Below are 18,612 nucleotides of genomic sequence, written 5' to 3'. Positions count from 1 at the left end.
TCTTGTTGTTTTCAGTATTTTTACCAGTCCTGTCTAAAACTATATGTATAAGAAACAGGAATGAAACTAAAAAAAGAGAAAATTATGCTCCTATATATATAGGATTCCTATATAAATTGTTCACACACACATATATATATATATATGTACATACATATATATTTATATATGAACAATTTATAAAATATATTTACATAATATCTCTTTTTTATACATACGAACGAATTATATGTTTATATATACATATATATGAATATATACACATACAATTTTTAACGTATGGTCAAATAAAAATGGTTGACTTTGCTTTAAAAACGTGTGTTCAAATCAACAATGAAGATTCGCATATATCGAATTTGAGATTGCAGATAAAACTGAATAAATATAGCAAATGAGTGTATACGTGTATATACATATACCTCATGTGCTAAAAGTGAAAGATAAACATTCTGAATCTATAACCAATATTTTAAAATATTATAAATCTCATATTAGAGAAACATTTCTTCAGACTGTTTGTCATTTCTCTTACATAGCATTACTGAAAAAATGATTTTGTCTGTCTTTTTGTTCATTGTTAAATAACAAATTATTTAATTCCATGATCCATTTTTAGCACACCAAATACAATTAGGAAGAGACAAGAAAAAAATAGATCAATATCAATTTTTTTTAAACAGTCAATTCTTTCTACAAATATCCATTTATCTTATAAATAGCGTTGTGAATGATGTAAATATTACAACTAGTTTGTAAAAACTTGAGGTATCAACTACGAAAGACCATCAATACATGTTGCGAAATTAATATATTTCAAAAGTGTGCTTTGACGAAACATGAAACTGTTGTGATATATATAAACGAGAGTTTATGATCGCCATTGGCGAACGTACCTTATCATTATTAAGACGTAATCGTTACACATTACTTTTTTTAGTGCAGTAGCACAACTGCACGACAATGTTGGTCATATCTAGTTCGATATCTTGTATATACAATGCGATGAAAAATCATTATCGAGAACTACTCGAACTGGATCTTGTGTAACGACGGTGTCGATGTCGAGGGTTCCCCGGTGGACTTCGCGATCGAGTTCTTATCCTGCGCCGTGGTGGTCGCGGGCTTCTACGGCGATTCATGAGCGGCGAACGTCTGCGATAACGTGGCGGGGTGTTTCTACCACCGCCTCCCCATCGTGGTGGCGGGCGCCTTCCCATGCCCGGCGACATGCGGCGCATCGGCAACGGTCGGGGCTTCGGCAATAATACTGGAGCAGCCGTGATTTCTTGGCCGTCTATTTGCCCTGTGAACAGGTCGACGCGAGATGCGTTAGCATGACAATAAAATAGTCCAAGTACGAAATTGATATGACGTATAAATAGCGTTTTACCTCCGTCCATGTGTTTCATCGCGTTTTCGGCTTCATCCGCCGTTTCGAATTCGACATAGGCAAATCCCCTACCCTGATTGGGATGAAGCTTATCCAAATTAAAGTCAACCAGCTTTATTTGACCATACGCGGAAAATATCTCTATGACATGTTCTTTGGTGACGTTCCGTGTTAGATGGCCGATGTGTATTTTTGTTGGTCTAGGAATCGGCGAACGCTCTCTACGCTTCCTACGTGGGGAGGGAGATCTGCAAGATTAAGAAAATGATTACTAACTTGATAATTAATTATAAGCAAGAAAAGATTAGAGCCAATTTTATATAACAAATACAATACCTGGATCGTGCTTTTTGTTTAGCTTTCTCGGGAACAGCATTATTTCCTTTCTTTCTCTCTTTATCACGATCCCGATCCTTGTCCCTATCCCTTTCCCTTTCTCTTTCTTTATCCCTTTCCTTCTCCTTATTGTCATGTCTCCGCGAGGCATCGGCGCTTTTGCTACGACTTCTCTTTCTCCCTCGCTCCCTGGAACTGGCTGAAGAGCTAGCAGAACTACTAGATGTACTACTGGAAGAGGAGCTTGATCTAGAACTACTGCCGCTGCTAGAGCTTGAAGATCCCGAACTGCTATCTGATGAGCTATATCGAATATATTTTCACATATATGAATTAATAAAATATAATTCAAAATATTGGATAGCTTAATGTTAGAGCAATCGGTCATCGAACGAAAGGTCTAGGTTTAACTTTTAGTTACGCAAGAACTCTTGAATATGAAAAAATATTCCATTGCGATTAAAACACATAAACATGAGCAAATTCAACATTATTAACCAACGTAATAACCAAGATAAAATCAAATAATTGTAAACCCAAGATTTAACCCTCCATCTGTATACAGGGGTCTAAAGCGTCCGAGTCAAAATGATATCTGCTCGTAACTGTAAAGCTTGTAAGCCTGCTAGAAAATATTAAATAAACGATGTTTATCGAAGTGACTATAAAATCGTCGACTACAATGTAGACAGATGTTTTGTGAATTTTTTCAGATTTTTTAAAATACTTTAAGGTAGGGAAAAATAGCGTTGAATGTGATAGACCCACGTATACACTCCGAGTGCAAAAAAAAACGTATACAGAGGGGTTAATAACGTTTTTATTATCGTTCGTAGTATTACCCACCTAGATCCACTGCTGGAAGAAGATGCTGCCCGTTTCTTCCGTTCCTTCTCTCTGCCCCTCTCCTTCTTGTTCTCCTTATCCGTAGCTTCGGAGTCGCTCTTACCCGTGCTGTCCTTCCGGCTCCGTGCCCTGAATAACAAAACAGCAGGCGTGAAAGGGAGAAAAATAAAGGTTAAAATCCAAACAAATTTTCCACAACCGTCGATTTCGCGTAACGCGACACGATTACTCACATGATTATTGTTGAAAGAACCTCCTGACCGCACTCTCGGGATAAAGGGATTCAGCTCCGCGACGAAGCCGGATGGTACGCCGACTGTATGCCGCGAGAGCACGCCAGTAATGGCGGACTACCGGAATACGAAGCCGACGTTACGACGTTTTGTCGCAAGTAACGCGCCCACCGCGTTCGAAACGACGCTAGTCGGGAGAGAACGTCCAGACGAAGACTCGACCGCGTGACGCTGCCGAATTATTTTATTAAAACACCCTTGGCGCGCGTAAGAACGAACGATACATCCACCATGAGACCGTCATGGGATTGGCACAACTGCTGGTGTCGTTGGTGTCGTCACTAACGTCCAAATTCACCATCCGGCGTAGAATCCGGCGCCATCCAACACGCCAACTACCGCGCGAGACCATTGGATGCATTCAGCGGGAAAAGCAGCTTAGTGATTCTTTATTATGATTGGTTTCTACACTTAGATCCGGGAAAAAACCGAAGGCAAGAGCCAATCATATTAAAGAGTCATTAAGCTAATTGGTTGATTTGTTTATGCCGTTTATGCTTTGTACTGCATTCTATAATATTCTATATATTATATTTATATATCTTGTTTTTTGTTCTTTTCCATTGTGCGTTATGTTTAATTATTATTTCTAATTCCGATTCTCCCCTAATATTTAATATTTATATTCTTATTTCTAATAAAAAAATACATAGTAAAAATAAACTTGTGATTTTATGATTTTAATGATAATGATTTAATAATGATCTAATTTTATGATTTTATTAATGATTTCTTTTTAGTAAAAATCATATATTTTTAGAAAGAAGTAAAGAGGTGTAGCAAGTGTAGAAAGTAAACATTCGCAAACTTTTTCTGATAGGTTTCAGAACGCAGCAATGCAAATGATATCGATGTTCCAACTTATTGAAGAAAAATATTTTACCTCTTTGTTCGCGAATATGCAAGCTATACATTATCGTGACTCTGATGCATATATATATACAATAATAAAAGAAACTAATATAATAAATAATTTCTGTTTTATTATATATGACTCTTTTCCGATGGTTTATTGTTTATTGATCGTTACGTCACATTTGTTAACGAATTATTTCTTCTCATTGAATTTATATATTTCTCAGAATGAATTCAGTCTTTTTACAAAATAACATTTGTTTTTCTACCTTCCTTTGTTTTTGTTAATAATACGGAAAAGGAAGCAAGTAGTTTACTTCCGGTTTAGTAGTTACGTGATTGGACGTTAGGTCTCTCAATTGTTGCAATCACTTTTGAATGTGGTGTAGCTTTGTGATATTTGTGCATGTTTGCTGCAAATTTAAGTGACAATCAAAGCGTCAGAGAAGAAGTTGATTAGTATTTGTTTGATTTGTTATTTAATCCTACGCTTTTGATTCTATTCAACTGTGTTCGAGTTCGAGTAACATATCCACAATGAGACCTCAAACTCCTATCAAACTTTCACCTGGTGATGTGTATCCTCATGATTTACAATTGTATCAGAACGTTCCGTTTGGAGAGATAACGTTAAACGAGCTGGAAGAAATCTGTGAAACACGCCTGAAAGGTTAATTTAAATTCCACACTTTAGTTTTATTTATTTATGTTATTTATGTGTTAATATAGTGTTAATTTCTTTCCATATTTAATTAATGTGTTTTTAATTAATATGTCATAGTTCTCTCTTTGGTGGAACGTATCCACTTACGAAAACTAACAATGTCAGTGTCACAACGCAAAGCTGCCTTGGTTGAGAAATTGCGCGAAGAAGGAATGGACAAATTTGCAACATTAGTTGATAGCCCTGGATGTAGATCACACACTGACATGGATATTTGTGCCAGAAGAAACGATCATATATCTCACCTTATATTAAGATCCGTAGTTGCTTTCAATACGTTCAAGAAACACTGGTTTTTTAAGCAAGAAGCTAGGCTGTTCAAGTGGAGATTTTCTTCATTAGACAGTGAAGGGGTCAGGCAGTTCATGTGCGTTAACAACTTTGACTTTACACCGGTTGGTTATTGCTTGTTGCAACACTTTAGATTTAATGTTCCTCATATATTGGATTAATTCTCAGTTGTTTCCAGATTAGCCAGAGCGAAAAGGAAGATATCAGGGAATATCTTCAAATGTCTTCTCCACATGTCAGCAACATTGACAACACACAATTTTACAGGATACCTTTTTCTCATGTAGCCAGTTTAATTAAAAAACGCAAGGTTTTCATTATGCAAGGCGAAGCTTTTATAACTGAACAAGAAATGGCATTCGTGTTTGTGTCGCACTTTAGGAGAATTCTCATATCGGGTTTTGAAGTAAGTATGAACATGATGAGCGTGAATTTATCAACTGTTACTGTTTTCTACTTTATCATTACATTGCCAGATTGCACGCGAAGCTAGAGCCAATTTGTGCAATGATGAAAGGTTCACTCGCATCTTTGCCAATTTAGAAAATGTTATTCATACTGAGAGTACCATACTGGTACAGGAACAAGAGATACTGCAATACGTTTCGCTTAATCAGTTGGATACGGTAAACATACGTTGCTTACTTAATATTTAATCATGAATTTTGTATAACTAATAATGTGAGAGTTGTTTTTTTTTTTAATCTTACAAGACGTACATGCCCAAACTTCGTAATAATACCACTATTTGCTGTTTGCCTATAGCTTGCAGAAACCTCTTATCCTCTCTGTATGAGAGTGCTCCATAGAGCGCTAAAGAAGAATCATCATCTTACACATGGTGGTAGAATACAGTACGGTTTGTTCCTGAAGGGCATAGGCATCTCTTTTTCCGACTCAATGACTTTTTGGAAAGATGAATTAACGAAAAAAATGGACGAAGCTGAATTTAACAAAGAACATAGGTATAACGTAAGATTTCTCTTTGGGATGGAAGGTAGTCGACGAGATTATCAGCCTTACGCATGTCAAAAAATTATGGAGTCGACCATTGGACCTAGAGATAATCACGGATGCCCTTTTAAATACATGTTGCATGATATACTTGAAGATGAACTTACTGATTGCGGCTTTAACGCGTTGGGTAAGCATCAAAATATTTAATTTATACAATCATAACGTGAATTCTTTTGTCTGTTAACTAATTTACCAAACCAGAGAGATCAACGATAATGAAATTGTCCAAGGACGGTCAATATTCTGCAGCATGTAACAAGTGTTATGAAATTAAACATGATTGTTTTAACGACACTTTGTTTAAACATCCAAACATATATTTTAATGAGAGTGTGAAACATCGCATTTCAGATCATTATCATGGTGAGATTTATTTCGTTATTTTTTGTGTATCAAACAATTTAATGTTTTATATAAAATTTAAAGTTACATTAAAATTAAACATCTAGATCCGGAAACAGGAGATGCATATTAATCATTATACAAAATGAGAATATTGGAGAAGTCAGAGCTGTTAGGACCGTTGCAAGTTATATTTAATATCATCAACAGAGTGTATAACGTTGTTTACACAGATCCCTGATTGTAAATATATATATACATATATATATATATATATATATGTATATAAATGCTGATTTATTTAAAACTAAAATATTAAATATTCTCAAAATATTTCTCAAGACGGATAAGCAATTGACACACTGACTTAGCTAATTTCATCTTGCTAATAACTTATCAGAATTAATAAGTTTTCAGCAATTTTTCGATTTAAAATCAGATTATTTTTACTTTAGTTACCAATATAATATGAATGAGTAATAAGCATTTCGTAACACTGAAAAGAATAGTTGTTTCCAATTTCAAAGTTAATTTAATTAGTAGTTTTAGTTAATTTCAATAACTCATATTTAAATAGCTAATATATTTAAATTTATGAAGCGTAATGTGAAACATTGTAAAAACACGTGCGTTGATGCTGGATACATCTTCATGCAGTATTTTTGTTTAATTGAGATGTAGACACTTTAATTTGAATAAAATATCTTTTTTTTTTACAAATTCAAAAACGCGTTTAGTCCATCGATAACGTGACCTTTTCTCTTTTTCTTCAACAAAATAATAGGCTTAATAGAAAAACAAAAAACGTCACATCAAAAAATATTACCACGATACAACACAGTATAATTTACTATGTTTCATGATTTTTATTCTGTAGATTGCTGCGGCGATACGTAAGTACCGAATGATATATGTATGTACATTTAAGTGATAGAAGTAACGAGCAATATTTATGTACAAATACACCGAATTATAAACACTTAACACTCGCCATACCTTACGCATTATTACCTTAGTCAATTCGTAACGTTGTACCGTTGTCTCATTAAATGCTATTTTAAGCAAGACTACACGATTGAATAGTACGGGGCAATTTTTGGCACAGTTTGTTATATCTTAATAGAAACAAAAATGAATCTGTTAAAACGAATTCTAAATGTAGCTTATCAAGAGACACGGAAGAAATGCTTATAATCCTCGTTATAACATTTGTGTCTGTACTCTGTAGTCAAGCAGTCGTTATACCAAATGCATAAATTTTTGTTTCAATCTAAAAAATATTCGATGTTTGACGTCAAAATGATATGTGTCGTGTAACACTAAGTCGATTCCAGTCGTGAATCGAGTGCGTACGCAAAATTTAATTAATATCGCGTTGCAGCCTGTTAGCAATGTAATTATAGCCGATAATTATTGGCTTCCTATACACATACACCATAGAGAAACTATCATGCAATTTCAAAAGCGGGATGTATATCACAAATTTAACAGCAGCGATGGATGCAGCAATGGATTTATGCAATGCGTATATTACAATTCTCTTCTTTTTTTTTTAACAAAATCAAAATAGTTTTTATTTTTTTACGTTTGCGTATATATTATGAACAGCCATCCCTGTATACATTTGAGAAAACTAGAACTGTACTTTCCACTCTTCTGAAAATGCATTCTTCTCATTCGCACGTTAATTTTTTATACACTCATACCTTTTTCTCTTTCACATTCTCTTCTGCGCGCGAACCCTTTATATAGAAATAAAATATGTTAGTGGGCACATCGATAAAATCATCATTTATAACAAACAAGTCAAATTATAAAGTCTTATATTTTTTTTTATCATTTACGTATAAATATTGTTAAATATGTATATTAAAAATTTGCTACATATTCCACGATTATTTTACACAGATTCGTTATTCTATCCCGATAATGACTTAAGTTGGTTAAGTAACTCCTTTTTTTTTCATTTTCACAATGGACTTCTCTGGTATCCGAAGAGTTAATAAGAATGTAATCAAGTAATCCCTAGTATTTTTCTCATTTATCAAATCATGCACCTTATCGGCAATTGAGATATGAACAAGAAAAAAAAGAGAAAGAAAAGGATGACGTTGGATTAACATTGTATTCTATAGGAGGATGAGTCACGGTGTCATTGTATAAAAATCTAAACTGACCTTAAACGTGTACTAAAAAATATAAATTGCTTCTGTCAAGCGAGAGGACCGATTATCGGCGATGGTTCCAATAAAGGTCAACCTCTGTGCGCTCGGGATATACTTTCGTTGACGCCTCCGTGACTCATTAATTCGGATCGTCAGTCGGACCGAACGCTGTTATTCTCGACGTAACGGACATACTTTGCTGCTACGCACATGGAATCTATTTTTCATTAACAACGACTAAATGATATTACTAATACGACAGGACATTCGTGTGCCGTTGATACATCTTGTAAAATGCAAGTTCTATACTGTCGTACCGTAAGATTCCACTGCCGAAGGAAGAATTAGAGAAATAAGGATTCGTTGTGCATTTACTGCTTCGTGTAAATTCACAACGTATTAAATGCGTCGACGGACCGACCTCCTCGCCGAGAATGAATGCTATGTACTGTCAATCGCGATATGATTCTCGCGCGCGAGCGCACACACATCACTGATGGCGATTTCTCAGGTACGCACATTGCGTGTATCCTGATTGCTGGGGCAAGTCCAATATGTATCCTGATTACTGTGGCAAGTCCAATGCTCATGTATTCGTAAGAATAATCCCATGGCGATAAACGAAACTGAAGAACCAGCCGCGGTTTACGTTTACTGCCCACGTGCAGTGTTAAACGCGCGTAACTGCATCGATCGCGGAAGAATTCAGACGGATATCTCGTAAACGGCATACATCCTTTCCTCGTTGGAGCGTAAGACGTGCAGACTACTCGGCGGCTCTCGTAGAATCTCCGTCCAGCCGCAGGATGGTGCGGAGACCGGAAAGGTGGGCTATACGGATATTTCATAGTTCATATCGTATACGCTCGCACGGTCCGGTGTCGGTGTAGTCGGTCTCTGTGACCTCGGATCGTTGGGCGCCGAAACCATCTCCATAGAGTCGGTCATCTCCAGGGCTCTGACAAAGGACATCGGTCGACGCCGGGCGTCTCCCGAGGTCGGTGTGGTCGGTGTTGCCATCGTGGTCGCTTTCCGCTTGACCTGCGGCGACTGGTGCGGTTGATACGGCGGGAAGACGGGCACTCCACCCCTCATCGCTGGATGATACGCCGCCCTAGGAGCGTTCGTCGTGTATTGCGACTGCTGAGTTGGACTCGTGGGATTGGAGCGATAGTAGTCGTACGGCGGGGGCGGTCGATGGGAGGGCGATTGATGCGGCGCCCCGCTCACCGTTCCACCAGGGGGTGGACCTGGATAGCTGCCGGGTGAGTTGTCTTTCCACATGTAGACACCGCGCTGCGGCGAACCTGCCAGTTCGCGTATGTTGTCGACCGTGTTGTTGGTTCTCGAATACGGATGATCGGTGCCCTGTCGCACGAGCTCGCTCTCCGACAGGAAACGCCGCTGCGGGCTGTAGCCAGTAATGACGGTACCGGGAACGCCGACTCCCGTATTGTTTCCCTGCTGTATATCGTAATACGTCGGCGCTTCGTTCACACCTATAAAATCTGGCCGACGAACCTGCGTCGGTGTACCCGGGTTTGATCTGTAACAGACACAGCGAATCTTAGATCCCCCGAGATCCTCCGCGGCGCAAGATGCTTTCGATAACTCGACAAATGCACAGTACAGTGAACCAAGATGAATATGCGAGTGCTTGAGCATTGTAGCCATACAAATACGGCTCTGGCGAGACATACAGGAGAGAGAGCAGCGCATCATTCCTGTTAAGAAATTAGCATCTATTCAAGAAACATAAAAGATAGCGAACCTAAGAAATGTATGTGTGGCAGTGTCTCGTGTAATGTGTGTATGTTGTGTGTGTGTGTGTCTTATGTGTATATATTTTTACAACCATGTTTTTCTATATATACAAAGATATATATATGCAAGAAAGCATAATTGTAAACTACGGTATGTCCTCGTAGGATGAAGTTCGTGTTTACCTGCAGTAGGTTGCAACATGATGGTAGAAAGCAGCTCCTTGCAGTTACCACCCCCTGCAGTGGGACACAAACTTATCTATATACCATATATCTTGTAATAAGTACATGCAGAGAGACTAATCCTCTACAATATTTATTGTAAGCTACATTGCGTAATTTTCCTTTTTGACACGTTTCTTCGTCCTCCGGAAGGTGAGAACAGTGGTGACAGAAGAGGAGGAGAAAGAAGAGCAAGAGTGAGGTGTTTGACAGTGAGGGACAGGATATCTTGACAAAACAGGCCGACATCATATCGAAGGGTAGCAAAAAGGATATCATATAGAGGTATATCGTTCACTTTGTATTGGCAGCGTGCTTAAGAGATGCATTGTAACTATTACTAGTGTGGCGCTTCCCTCTTGCTCTCTACATTGAGATAATTTTGTGCAATGTGAAAATCGCGATATATATATAGTTAAATATAATAAATCTGAAATTGTATTTAAGTATTCGAATAAGAATCGACCAAATGTTGGCACTCAAATTAATTGATTATCAATATTTCATTATTTTTGTATTACGTGTAAATGTGTTTACATTAGAAGATATTTTTCTTTTATCGAGCTAAATATATTCTTTGGTTTTTTGTTTCGGTAATGCATAAGTATGATGTACCTTCGTATAGGGCTGGATATGGCAAGCGGAGTAGGTACCCCAATAGCTTTGATACGTTGTTGCATCGTCGGGCTGGCGCCACCCTGACGCTGAGGGATTGTGGCGGGCGAACCACTCGTCTCCGGCGATAACGGGTCGGGAGTGTGACTTCGAGATCCGTTCATCCCTCTGTGAATATGATGTACATAAGTATCACGCTAGAGCGTTTCGCGCGTTGAAAATCGTTGTTACATTTATCGCAAGTACCTCGGCCTTGGATGTGGACTGCCTCTAGGATAATGTATTGGATGGCGAAGCTGCGACGGCGGAGGATGCCTGGGAGATTCGTTGTTCTCCACAGGTGGCAGGAAGAAATTGCTTTTGGAACCGTGTCTTTGCAACGGTGGCGTAGGTTCGCAGTCCGCAGACTGAGACGCCGTCGGTTCCATGTCTGTATCCGATCCATCTCGTCCAGGAGATAACTGTAAAGAGGAATCAATGATGTTATCAATCACGTTAGAGAAACAATTTCAAATATATTATATTTCTCTCTGTAATATACATTACATATATTTCCTATGAATATTAGGATATCAGTTTGGATCAATGGGATATGCATAAACCGTAGGAAAAAATCAGTAAAGGCATCTTAGGACTCTGAATTGAACGGTACTGATAGATGAGGTATCATCGCTGCAACTCATACTCTACAGATGTAGTGAAAAAGACGTAAATATATATATTAATTAATTTCTATAGTAAAATACTAGATATACTACGAAGCTAAGGAATTGCATAAAAAACTGTTTACAATTACTGTAATAGTGTGGTACAAATATGTCGCTAGCCATGCTGTACATGCTTGAAAATTGCGTATAAGTAGAAGAGTGTTTATAGAAGAATGCTTCAGATATAGGCATCGTCCAAAATTTGTCTAATAACTGTGCTAGTGAATAGTAAAAAAAAAAAGGATACAAATCATAATAACAATACAAGCTCCAATACAAGCGTCAGATTCCGAATTGAAGTCACGTTGTTTACAAAGTAAGATAAGCGAGACTGCGCTAGCTCTTACCTTATTGTAAGCATTTGAACTGGCATTTCTAACACCATTGCTGCTATCCATGTAGGTCTTTACCTGGTTCTCACTGCCTATAGTAGATATCTCTGACGCACACGCTCCACGTCGCTTCCCTGTATACTTATCAGGCTTAAGTAAGCTGCAAATCACAGAGAAAATTCATTATAACAAAATAACTTCTGCATACAGTATTAATTTTACAATACCTTGGCTCCTTGCAATACCTTGGGTATTGTGGTCCGAATTGTGTGTAACAGCAGTTGCGCAGACAACCACGAGAAAAAGGATTGTAGCCTCCGTTAAATTTGCCCGTTACCTGTTCGTTCGTGGTACGTCCTCTGGAGACGAGAACTACGTGAAAGCCGGTCAGTCCAAAGATTGGAATGAATAAGAGCATTACCACTCCCATGAGGATGAGACTGTGCGAAAGTTAAGGATCTTACAAAATCGACAATGGAAATCGATATAATCCTTACAACTGTGCGGCCTGTATTTTACGAGTATTTTGGATATAATTCTTCTACGTAAAGGATACGCAACAATGGTATTAACTTCGCTCAACTGCTCTTTATGCTCCAGTAAGTAATATAGACAGAACCCAAATATACTGGTCATATGACAACTGAGCGACAGAAGAAAAAAGAAGAAGTATCTGTAGTTCCTCCTACCAATGCAGTTATTTACCCACGGGCAGTGATGGTCGAATGTCTAAAAATATAGAGGTTTGTTAAGGTACCCTTCCCTAATTTGTTCCCAACAAACGTTTGACAAGAGAAAACAGACGTACCTCGATACAATGATTGCAGACACTGCAATGTGAGCAACGTGGAGGTCGATAAAACTTGCAGGTGACACACCACTTCATGCGCACGGTGATGCCGTTGATCTCCACGCTCTTGTACAACGGAGCACGGAAGTCATCCTCCCGGTCTTCGTCAGGAGGCGCTTTAACGAAAAATCATTACACTCCGTATCCGTGACTCGTCGTAAAGTGGCGTAAGTATAAATATCTCGTGTGTCAAGTTACCTTTTGGTATAACACCGGGATCCATAAACGTCGCCAGGGAGAAGTTGATCACTACGAAGAAGGTGATGACTCCTTGCAGAGCCGGTACCCACAAGCCCAAGTGAGAGACATAGTAATTCGAGCATCTGCGAAACGAAACACGTGAGATTCTCCGAGAGAGCGAAGAGGAGCTCCGTCTCGACGAATAGGCGAGAGCAGGAGAGAGGAGGAGAGAGAGGAGAGAGAGAGAGAGAGAGAGAGAGAGAGGGGGACAACTTACGGGAAGATGAAGAAGAGCGCCGTGGTGACGAGTAGGACCGTCCACGCGAACGTAGCTGGCAGATACCTCGTCTTCACATCGCATTTCGGCATTCTGCACGCTCCCGCTCTTCCGGTGGCACACACGATCAGCGCGAGTCACTAACGGACAGGATTTCTGCTAGCAGGAAACATGGCCGCGTCCATCGCGAGCTCGGCTCACTTGCGACACGTACGTGCTGCGGCGAGGGCGGCCGCGCATTCTAGCTGCCGTTCCGGGCGTCGCGCGCCACGATTCGGGAGTCCTCCCCGGTTCCCGGCCCTCACTCGCGCGTCATCCCGGCCGCGCGGAAACGTCGGCGTCGGCGGCGCTCTATCAATATTTAAAGGGCCAGCTCGCGGGTATACGGAGTATCCGAGAGCGACGAGCACACCACCTCAGTGACATACATATATAGCGCGCAACGCGCATCTCGCTCCCTCGCTCCTGAATCTCGATTCTCGCGCGGCAGCGCGCGTGTCAATCCCCCCCCCCCCCGCCCTTGCCCCCCTTCCCTTTTCGACGGCAACTTCAGGCCGCGTTTGACGTTTGCGCTTTGCGCCTTCCCGATTGCGTCTATTTATTGCAATAAATATATTTATATATTATATTATAATGTTTATTTATTTATTTATTTTTTATTGCATTCATCATAATTTTTTCCCTTCATATACATGTATATCGTAGATGGTAAAATCTGAGAAGAAATACTCTTATAATAATAATAATCTAAAAAGAATGCAGTATTGAATACGTCGAATAGCCTTATCTCCTAATTGCATATCGGACATTTCTATAAACAGAGATATCGAGTATCGATGTTGTTTACAGTGCGAATACTGTTCTGTCGAGTATCGATACGGGCGCTCGAGCTGTCGACGAGTCCAAGCGCAACAATTTTCGTTGTAACAATGAAGTTTTCTTCTAAATTTTCTTTAGCCAGACATTACTGACACTTTCAAGTTTAGCGAAATTCTCTTAAAGCGCAACACAAAAATCGCATACGTATGTATTTATGTATTTAAAACGGATGAAAAAGCTGATCTTTTCGAAATGGCGCGAGAAAGGGCAAATCGCAAAGTTCGCAGAAGTGACGTCCGCGCGAGACGGGGCTGCGATTGGTCGCGGTACACGTGACAGACTCACGTGGCCGACGTCACTTCCGTTTCGCGGGTAAAATCGCACGGAGCAATGTTTTCAAGTGTCGGTTACTCGTCGTAGGACGTGGGACGTCGTAGCGTAGCGAGGTCGGCCGATCTTTGGAAAAATATATATCTGCTGCAGCTGTGACGCTTCGGGGCGGCAACATGCACGTGCTCAAGCGCGGTAATTTAAGATAATTTATACAAACGCACTCGCACCCGCTGCGATTCGACGAATCCTCGCGCAAAACTGTCTTTACTGCGTTTACTGCGATCTGTCCCCTCTTTAAGATTAACGTCTCTTTGTTGTCAGATGGACGTAAGGAACCTGTGCATTTCGACGAGATAACTGCGAGAATCGAGGCGCTATGTTACGGTCTGGACGAGTCTGTGGATCCAGTAAGCGTTCGCACACATGTCACCTTTCTAACTGAAACAGAAAGGGAATTTTATGCTTTATCACTATTCTTTTTATTTAATTTTGCATTAATGTTTTCTTGAAAGTCAAGTTTAGCATAACTTACCTAAGATCGTTGAGAGAAATGCAATTGTTATACTTTCCTTTTGCAGCCTGCAATCGCACATCGAGTTATAACCAATTTGTGCTCGGGAGTAACAACAAGCGAATTGGATAACTTTGCTGCTGAAACTGCAGTGACTATGATCAATCAACATCCGGATTACGCAATTTTAGCAGCTAGAATAGCCATATCCAATTTGCAAAAGGAGACAAAGGAAGCCTTTAGTGGTGAGATGTCACAAGCGTTGATATTATATTGGCTGTGGTCCGATTCACGCTCACAATGTTGTAACCATCATTCTGTCTTCGTTGCACATCGAATATCAAACGAAGATAGAGCGATGCTTTCAGCGCTGTGAGCGTGAATCGGACCGCAGCCTATGTTTGCTAATATATAATTTGTTATTAATACCTCGTATATCTTACAGAGGTGATAGCTGATTTGTATCACGCGAAAAACTCAGTCACGAATAAACGCCTGCCTATAATCAGCGAGGAATATTATAAAATTATCCAGAGCAACGCAGAGAAATTGAATTCCGCGATAGCATATGATAGAGATTTTAATTACAGTTATTCCACGTTTAAAATGCTTGAGAGCAATCACTTGGTGAAACTGAATGGAAAGGTCGTTGAACGACCGCAGCACATGTTGATGCGAGTTGCTGTAGGTATTTACAGCGAAGATATCGATAAAGTTATTGAAACTTACAATTTTATGTCGAAACAATATTTTGTACACGCTGCACAAACGATAGATGCCGCATGTACCGTTACGCAACAAATGGCTAGGTAATTGCTTTCAGTAATGATCCATTGGGCGCGGTGTAACGTGTTATTAAATAAACGATATTTTTACAGCTCATTCTCATTGACAATGTCTAGCGATAGCATTGATGGAATTTTGGATACGTTAGAAAGATTTGCTGTTCTTTGTCATCATAATGGCGAGATAGGATTCAATGTGCATTGCATTCGGGCAAAGAACACGCCTATAAGAGGCACAGGAGGCGTATCAAACGGATTGGTGCCTATGTTAAAAGCGTACAATACGTCCATTGCGACTGTCTCCAAAAATGGCAAAAATGAAGGACCGATTACTGTATATTTAGAACCATGGCATGCCGATATTTATGAGTTCTTAGATCTGAAAAGGAGTATTGGTTATTATCTTCTACTGTTATCTTTTTCATCTCTTGATAAAGGAACACATATAAATATCTTTCTAAACAATTATAGGCGAAGAGCAATTGAGGGCTAAAGGTATGTGCTACGGGTTGTGGACTCCAGATTTATTTATGAAACGTGTTTATCATAATAAGGATTGGAGCCTAATGTGCCCACATGAATGTCCTGGATTAGTTGAAGCGTGGGGTGATGAATTTGAAAAACTGTATACTAGGTCATTATATTTCCAATATTTAAAACTACATGGAGTTTATATAATTTATGAATGAAATGTATGTTCATATTTTTAGATATGAAAAGGAAGGACGTTTTCGAAGACAAGTTAAAGCTAGGGAGTTGTGGCTTCTCATCACTCAGATACAATTTGAGACAGGAGTGCCATATATAGTTTATAAAGATCATTGTAATCGCAAAACAAATCATCAGAATTTGGGTACAATTAAATGCGGTAGTTTCTCTACCGAAATAGTCCAATATTCAAGTTCCGATGAAGTTGCCACGTGCAATACAGCTTCAATCGCTGTCAACATGTTCGTGAATTCTACTAAGAGAACTTTCGACTTTTATAAACTTAAGGAAGTGGTGAAAATCGTCACCCACAATTTGGATAAAATGATTGACGTCAATTTTTATCCTCTCCCAGAGGCAAAATTGTCGTCTAATAAACATAGATCTATCGGTAAGCTATTTGCAACGTAATTCACGTACTATATGCACGGGAAAAAAATGAAGTTGCTTCAATTAAATGTCGGCGTCACGGGCTGCCACACACACACAAGCATAAATAGTTAATTCAATTGAATATTATTGGACCAAATATTTAAATTATTAAAACAATTATCTGATGTTTTTTGTTCATTAATATTGATGTTGCATCAATTAATTTTATCTCAATAACACTGATGCTGTTGATACAAAAAAAATGATGCTGTTGATATAACATTATTTTTTTTCCGTGTGCGCATTGCTTTTTCTTTAACTTATTTTTAAAACTTTAGGTATTGGTGTACAAGGATTAGCGGATGCGTTTATTTTAATGAGATATCCGTTTGAAAGCAAAGAAGCTAGTGAACTCAACGTCCAAATTTTTGAGACTCTCTATTATGGCGCTCTAGAAGCTAGTTGTGAGATAGCTATGGAGAAAGGCCCTTATGAGTCATATGAGGGCAGTCCAATCAGTAAAGGTGTAAGTAATCACGAAAACCATTATTCTATTATCTGCTAATTTTTTGGAAGTTATTTACATCTAAAACATGCAAATTTTTTAAATAGATCCTCCAGTACGAAATGTGGCATATGGAAAATAAGGAAAAACCAACAAATTTATGGGATTGGGATATTTTAAAGGCAAAAATTGCCAATCATGGAGTGCGCAATTCTTTGTTAATAGCGCAAATGTATGTTCCGTTTATGGCACAAATGTTGGAAACCAACATATCAGTCGAGCCGTACACGAGCAACATATATACGATATATGCATTATCAAAACAGTATCCGATTGTCAAACCATGTTTGCTACGAGATTTGGTTGAGAGGGATCTTTGGGATGAGAACATGTGTAATAAAATCATTAATAATGGCGGATCTATACAAGTAAATATTCATTATTTAATTTAACTACGTTATAACGTGATTTTATTATATTACATAAATATTTATGAAATAGATAAAATGTACGTTTTATAAGTAAACTGGCTCTCTCGTTTGCAGAACATTGAAGACATGCCCGAGGATTTAAAGCAGCTTTACAAAACGGTTTGGGAAATGCCACAAAAGACTATTTTTGATATGGCGGCTTCTCGTGGACGTTTTATCGATCAGTCGCAATGTTTAAATATTCACATGGTTGATCCATTAGACAAGCTTACATCCGTACATTATTATGCTTGGAATGTCGTAAGTTTAAAGTGTATTTTGAGATTGTATATAAATTTAATGTTAAATATGTATTTTTATTTGCAGGGTTTGAAATCTAGCGTGTACCGTCTCGTAAGTAACAGCGATAACATGACATAGACAAGATAAAATTAAACGTTTTGTTCAAATACAAAACGTATATCCAAAAACAAAGTAATAACAGAATGCAGAAATCCACATTAAAATAAAAGTGAAGATTTTTTTGAACAAAATATAAAAATTGTATTTTTTATTTTGAAATTAAAATATATTAATAAATAAAAATATTGCTTTTTTATTTAAGGCCCCTGGATAGTCTCGGAAAATACAGCGGTCGAGTGGCACGACACCTACTGGAGGAAGCTTCGTAGCTTGATGAAGAGCTAGTAGATTTAAGGCTAATCTACAATGTGTTCTTTGCTTCCTGTTTTCTGCTCTTAAAGCCTTGTGTACACGATACTAGAAATCGGTCCGAGTTTCGGTTTAAGCCAATGAAACTGCTGCTTTTCTGTAAGAGCTGCAAGTTGATTGGTTTAAACCGAAACTCGGACCGATTTCTAGTATCGTGTACACAAGGCTTTAGGATGCCGTCCCATGCAGGACGGAATTTCGGAAAACAGAATCTCGGAAACATTCTGATTGG

The 18,612-nt window shown here is 38.6% G+C and overlaps 4 protein-coding genes across 8 annotated transcripts; 2 read left to right on the top strand and 2 right to left on the bottom strand.

Annotated features, from left to right (window-relative positions):
• Positions 1 to 789: 789 nt before the first annotated feature.
• LOC139770735 (uncharacterized) lies at positions 790 to 3,146 on the bottom strand. Its single transcript, XM_071702883.1, has 5 exons — positions 2,806 to 3,146; positions 2,573 to 2,701; positions 1,727 to 2,029; positions 1,391 to 1,638; positions 790 to 1,303 (listed from the first exon to the last, which is right to left on the bottom strand). Coding segments are annotated over exons 1-5 (972 nt in total). The 5' UTR covers positions 2,808 to 3,146; the 3' UTR covers positions 790 to 1,013.
• A 579-nt stretch (positions 3,147 to 3,725) lies between these two features.
• LOC139770733 (DNA primase large subunit-like) lies at positions 3,726 to 6,720 on the top strand. Of its 3 annotated transcripts, XM_071702878.1 has the most exons (7): positions 3,728 to 4,390; positions 4,502 to 4,839; positions 4,914 to 5,141; positions 5,212 to 5,361; positions 5,501 to 5,879; positions 5,954 to 6,115; positions 6,202 to 6,720. In XM_071702878.1, exons 1-7 carry the CDS (start codon positions 4,258 to 4,260, stop codon positions 6,225 to 6,227), a joined length of 1,416 nt encoding a protein of 471 aa, XP_071558979.1. In that variant the 5' UTR covers positions 3,728 to 4,257; the 3' UTR covers positions 6,228 to 6,720. The 3 variants fall into 3 exon arrangements, with proteins under 3 accessions (XP_071558978.1, XP_071558979.1, XP_071558977.1); XM_071702877.1 differs by having other exon boundaries at positions 3,726 to 4,390; positions 4,502 to 4,811; positions 4,919 to 5,141; positions 5,954 to 6,240; XM_071702876.1 differs by having other exon boundaries at positions 5,954 to 6,240.
• Positions 6,721 to 7,900: 1,180 nt separating this feature from the next.
• On the bottom strand, positions 7,901 to 13,708 carry LOC139770732 (palmitoyltransferase ZDHHC8-like). Of its 2 annotated transcripts, none has more exons than XM_071702874.1 (9): positions 13,206 to 13,708; positions 12,947 to 13,071; positions 12,707 to 12,864; positions 12,455 to 12,627; positions 12,126 to 12,338; positions 11,914 to 12,058; positions 11,106 to 11,320; positions 10,860 to 11,027; positions 7,901 to 9,805 (listed from the first exon to the last, which is right to left on the bottom strand). In XM_071702874.1, exons 1-9 carry the CDS (start codon positions 13,295 to 13,297, stop codon positions 9,091 to 9,093), a joined length of 2,004 nt encoding a protein of 667 aa, XP_071558975.1. In that variant the 5' UTR covers positions 13,298 to 13,708; the 3' UTR covers positions 7,901 to 9,090. The 2 variants fall into 2 exon arrangements, with proteins under 2 accessions (XP_071558975.1, XP_071558976.1); XM_071702875.1 differs by having other exon boundaries at positions 12,144 to 12,338; positions 13,206 to 13,706.
• Positions 13,709 to 14,389: 681 nt separating this feature from the next.
• Positions 14,390 to 18,400, top strand: LOC139770728 (ribonucleoside-diphosphate reductase large subunit-like). Of its 2 annotated transcripts, XR_011717810.1 has the most exons (12): positions 14,390 to 14,549; positions 14,679 to 14,764; positions 14,936 to 15,113; positions 15,314 to 15,677; positions 15,747 to 16,048; positions 16,125 to 16,287; positions 16,364 to 16,752; positions 17,072 to 17,259; positions 17,346 to 17,666; positions 17,784 to 17,969; positions 18,036 to 18,180; positions 18,274 to 18,400. XR_011717810.1 is itself a non-coding variant. In XM_071702859.1 (11 exons), exons 1-11 carry the CDS (start codon positions 14,531 to 14,533, stop codon positions 18,087 to 18,089), a joined length of 2,250 nt encoding a protein of 749 aa, XP_071558960.1. In that variant the 5' UTR covers positions 14,390 to 14,530; the 3' UTR covers positions 18,090 to 18,254. The 2 variants fall into 2 exon arrangements, 1 of the variants encoding a protein (XP_071558960.1); XM_071702859.1 differs by lacking the exon at positions 18,274 to 18,400 and having other exon boundaries at positions 18,036 to 18,254.
• The last annotated feature ends 212 nt before the right edge of the window (positions 18,401 to 18,612 follow it).

This window comes from Temnothorax nylanderi, unplaced genomic scaffold (assembly GCF_030848795.1).
Source record: "Temnothorax nylanderi isolate EJ_2023f unplaced genomic scaffold, tnyl_v1.0 TNYL_tig0032_pilon, whole genome shotgun sequence".
Lineage (NCBI taxonomy): Eukaryota > Metazoa > Arthropoda > Insecta > Hymenoptera > Formicidae > Temnothorax > Temnothorax nylanderi.
The sequence above is the reverse complement of the archived record's forward strand: the minus strand, read 5'-3'. Positions and strand labels throughout refer to the sequence as shown.

Coding starts and splice junctions, on each gene's coding strand:
- LOC139770735 (XM_071702883.1), bottom strand. Junction 2,030..2,572: donor TCTTCCAGCAGTGGATCTAG/GTGGGTAATACT, acceptor TATTCGATATAG/CTCATCAGATAGCAGTTCGG. Junction 1,639..1,726: donor AAACAAAAAGCACGATCCAG/GTATTGTATTTG, acceptor TTAATCTTGCAG/ATCTCCCTCCCCACGTAGGA.
- LOC139770733 (XM_071702876.1), top strand. CDS start 4,258: ATGAGACCTCAAACTCCTATCAAACTTTCACCTGGTGATGTGTATCCT. Junction 4,840..4,913: donor ACAACTTTGACTTTACACCG/GTTGGTTATTGC, acceptor AGTTGTTTCCAG/ATTAGCCAGAGCGAAAAGGA. Junction 5,362..5,500: donor CGCTTAATCAGTTGGATACG/GTAAACATACGT, acceptor GTTTGCCTATAG/CTTGCAGAAACCTCTTATCC.
- LOC139770732 (XM_071702874.1), bottom strand. CDS start 13,297: ATGCCGAAATGCGATGTGAAGACGAGGTATCTGCCAGCTACGTTCGCG. Junction 12,059..12,125: donor AGGTATTGCAAGGAGCCAAG/GTATTGTAAAAT, acceptor TGTGATTTGCAG/CTTACTTAAGCCTGATAAGT. Junction 9,806..10,859: donor ATATCCAGCCCTATACGAAG/GTACATCATACT, acceptor TGTCTGTTACAG/ATCAAACCCGGGTACACCGA.
- LOC139770728 (XM_071702859.1), top strand. Junction 15,114..15,313: donor GACAAAGGAAGCCTTTAGTG/GTGAGATGTCAC, acceptor TATATCTTACAG/AGGTGATAGCTGATTTGTAT. Junction 17,260..17,345: donor GCAGTCCAATCAGTAAAGGT/GTAAGTAATCAC, acceptor TTTTTTAAATAG/ATCCTCCAGTACGAAATGTG.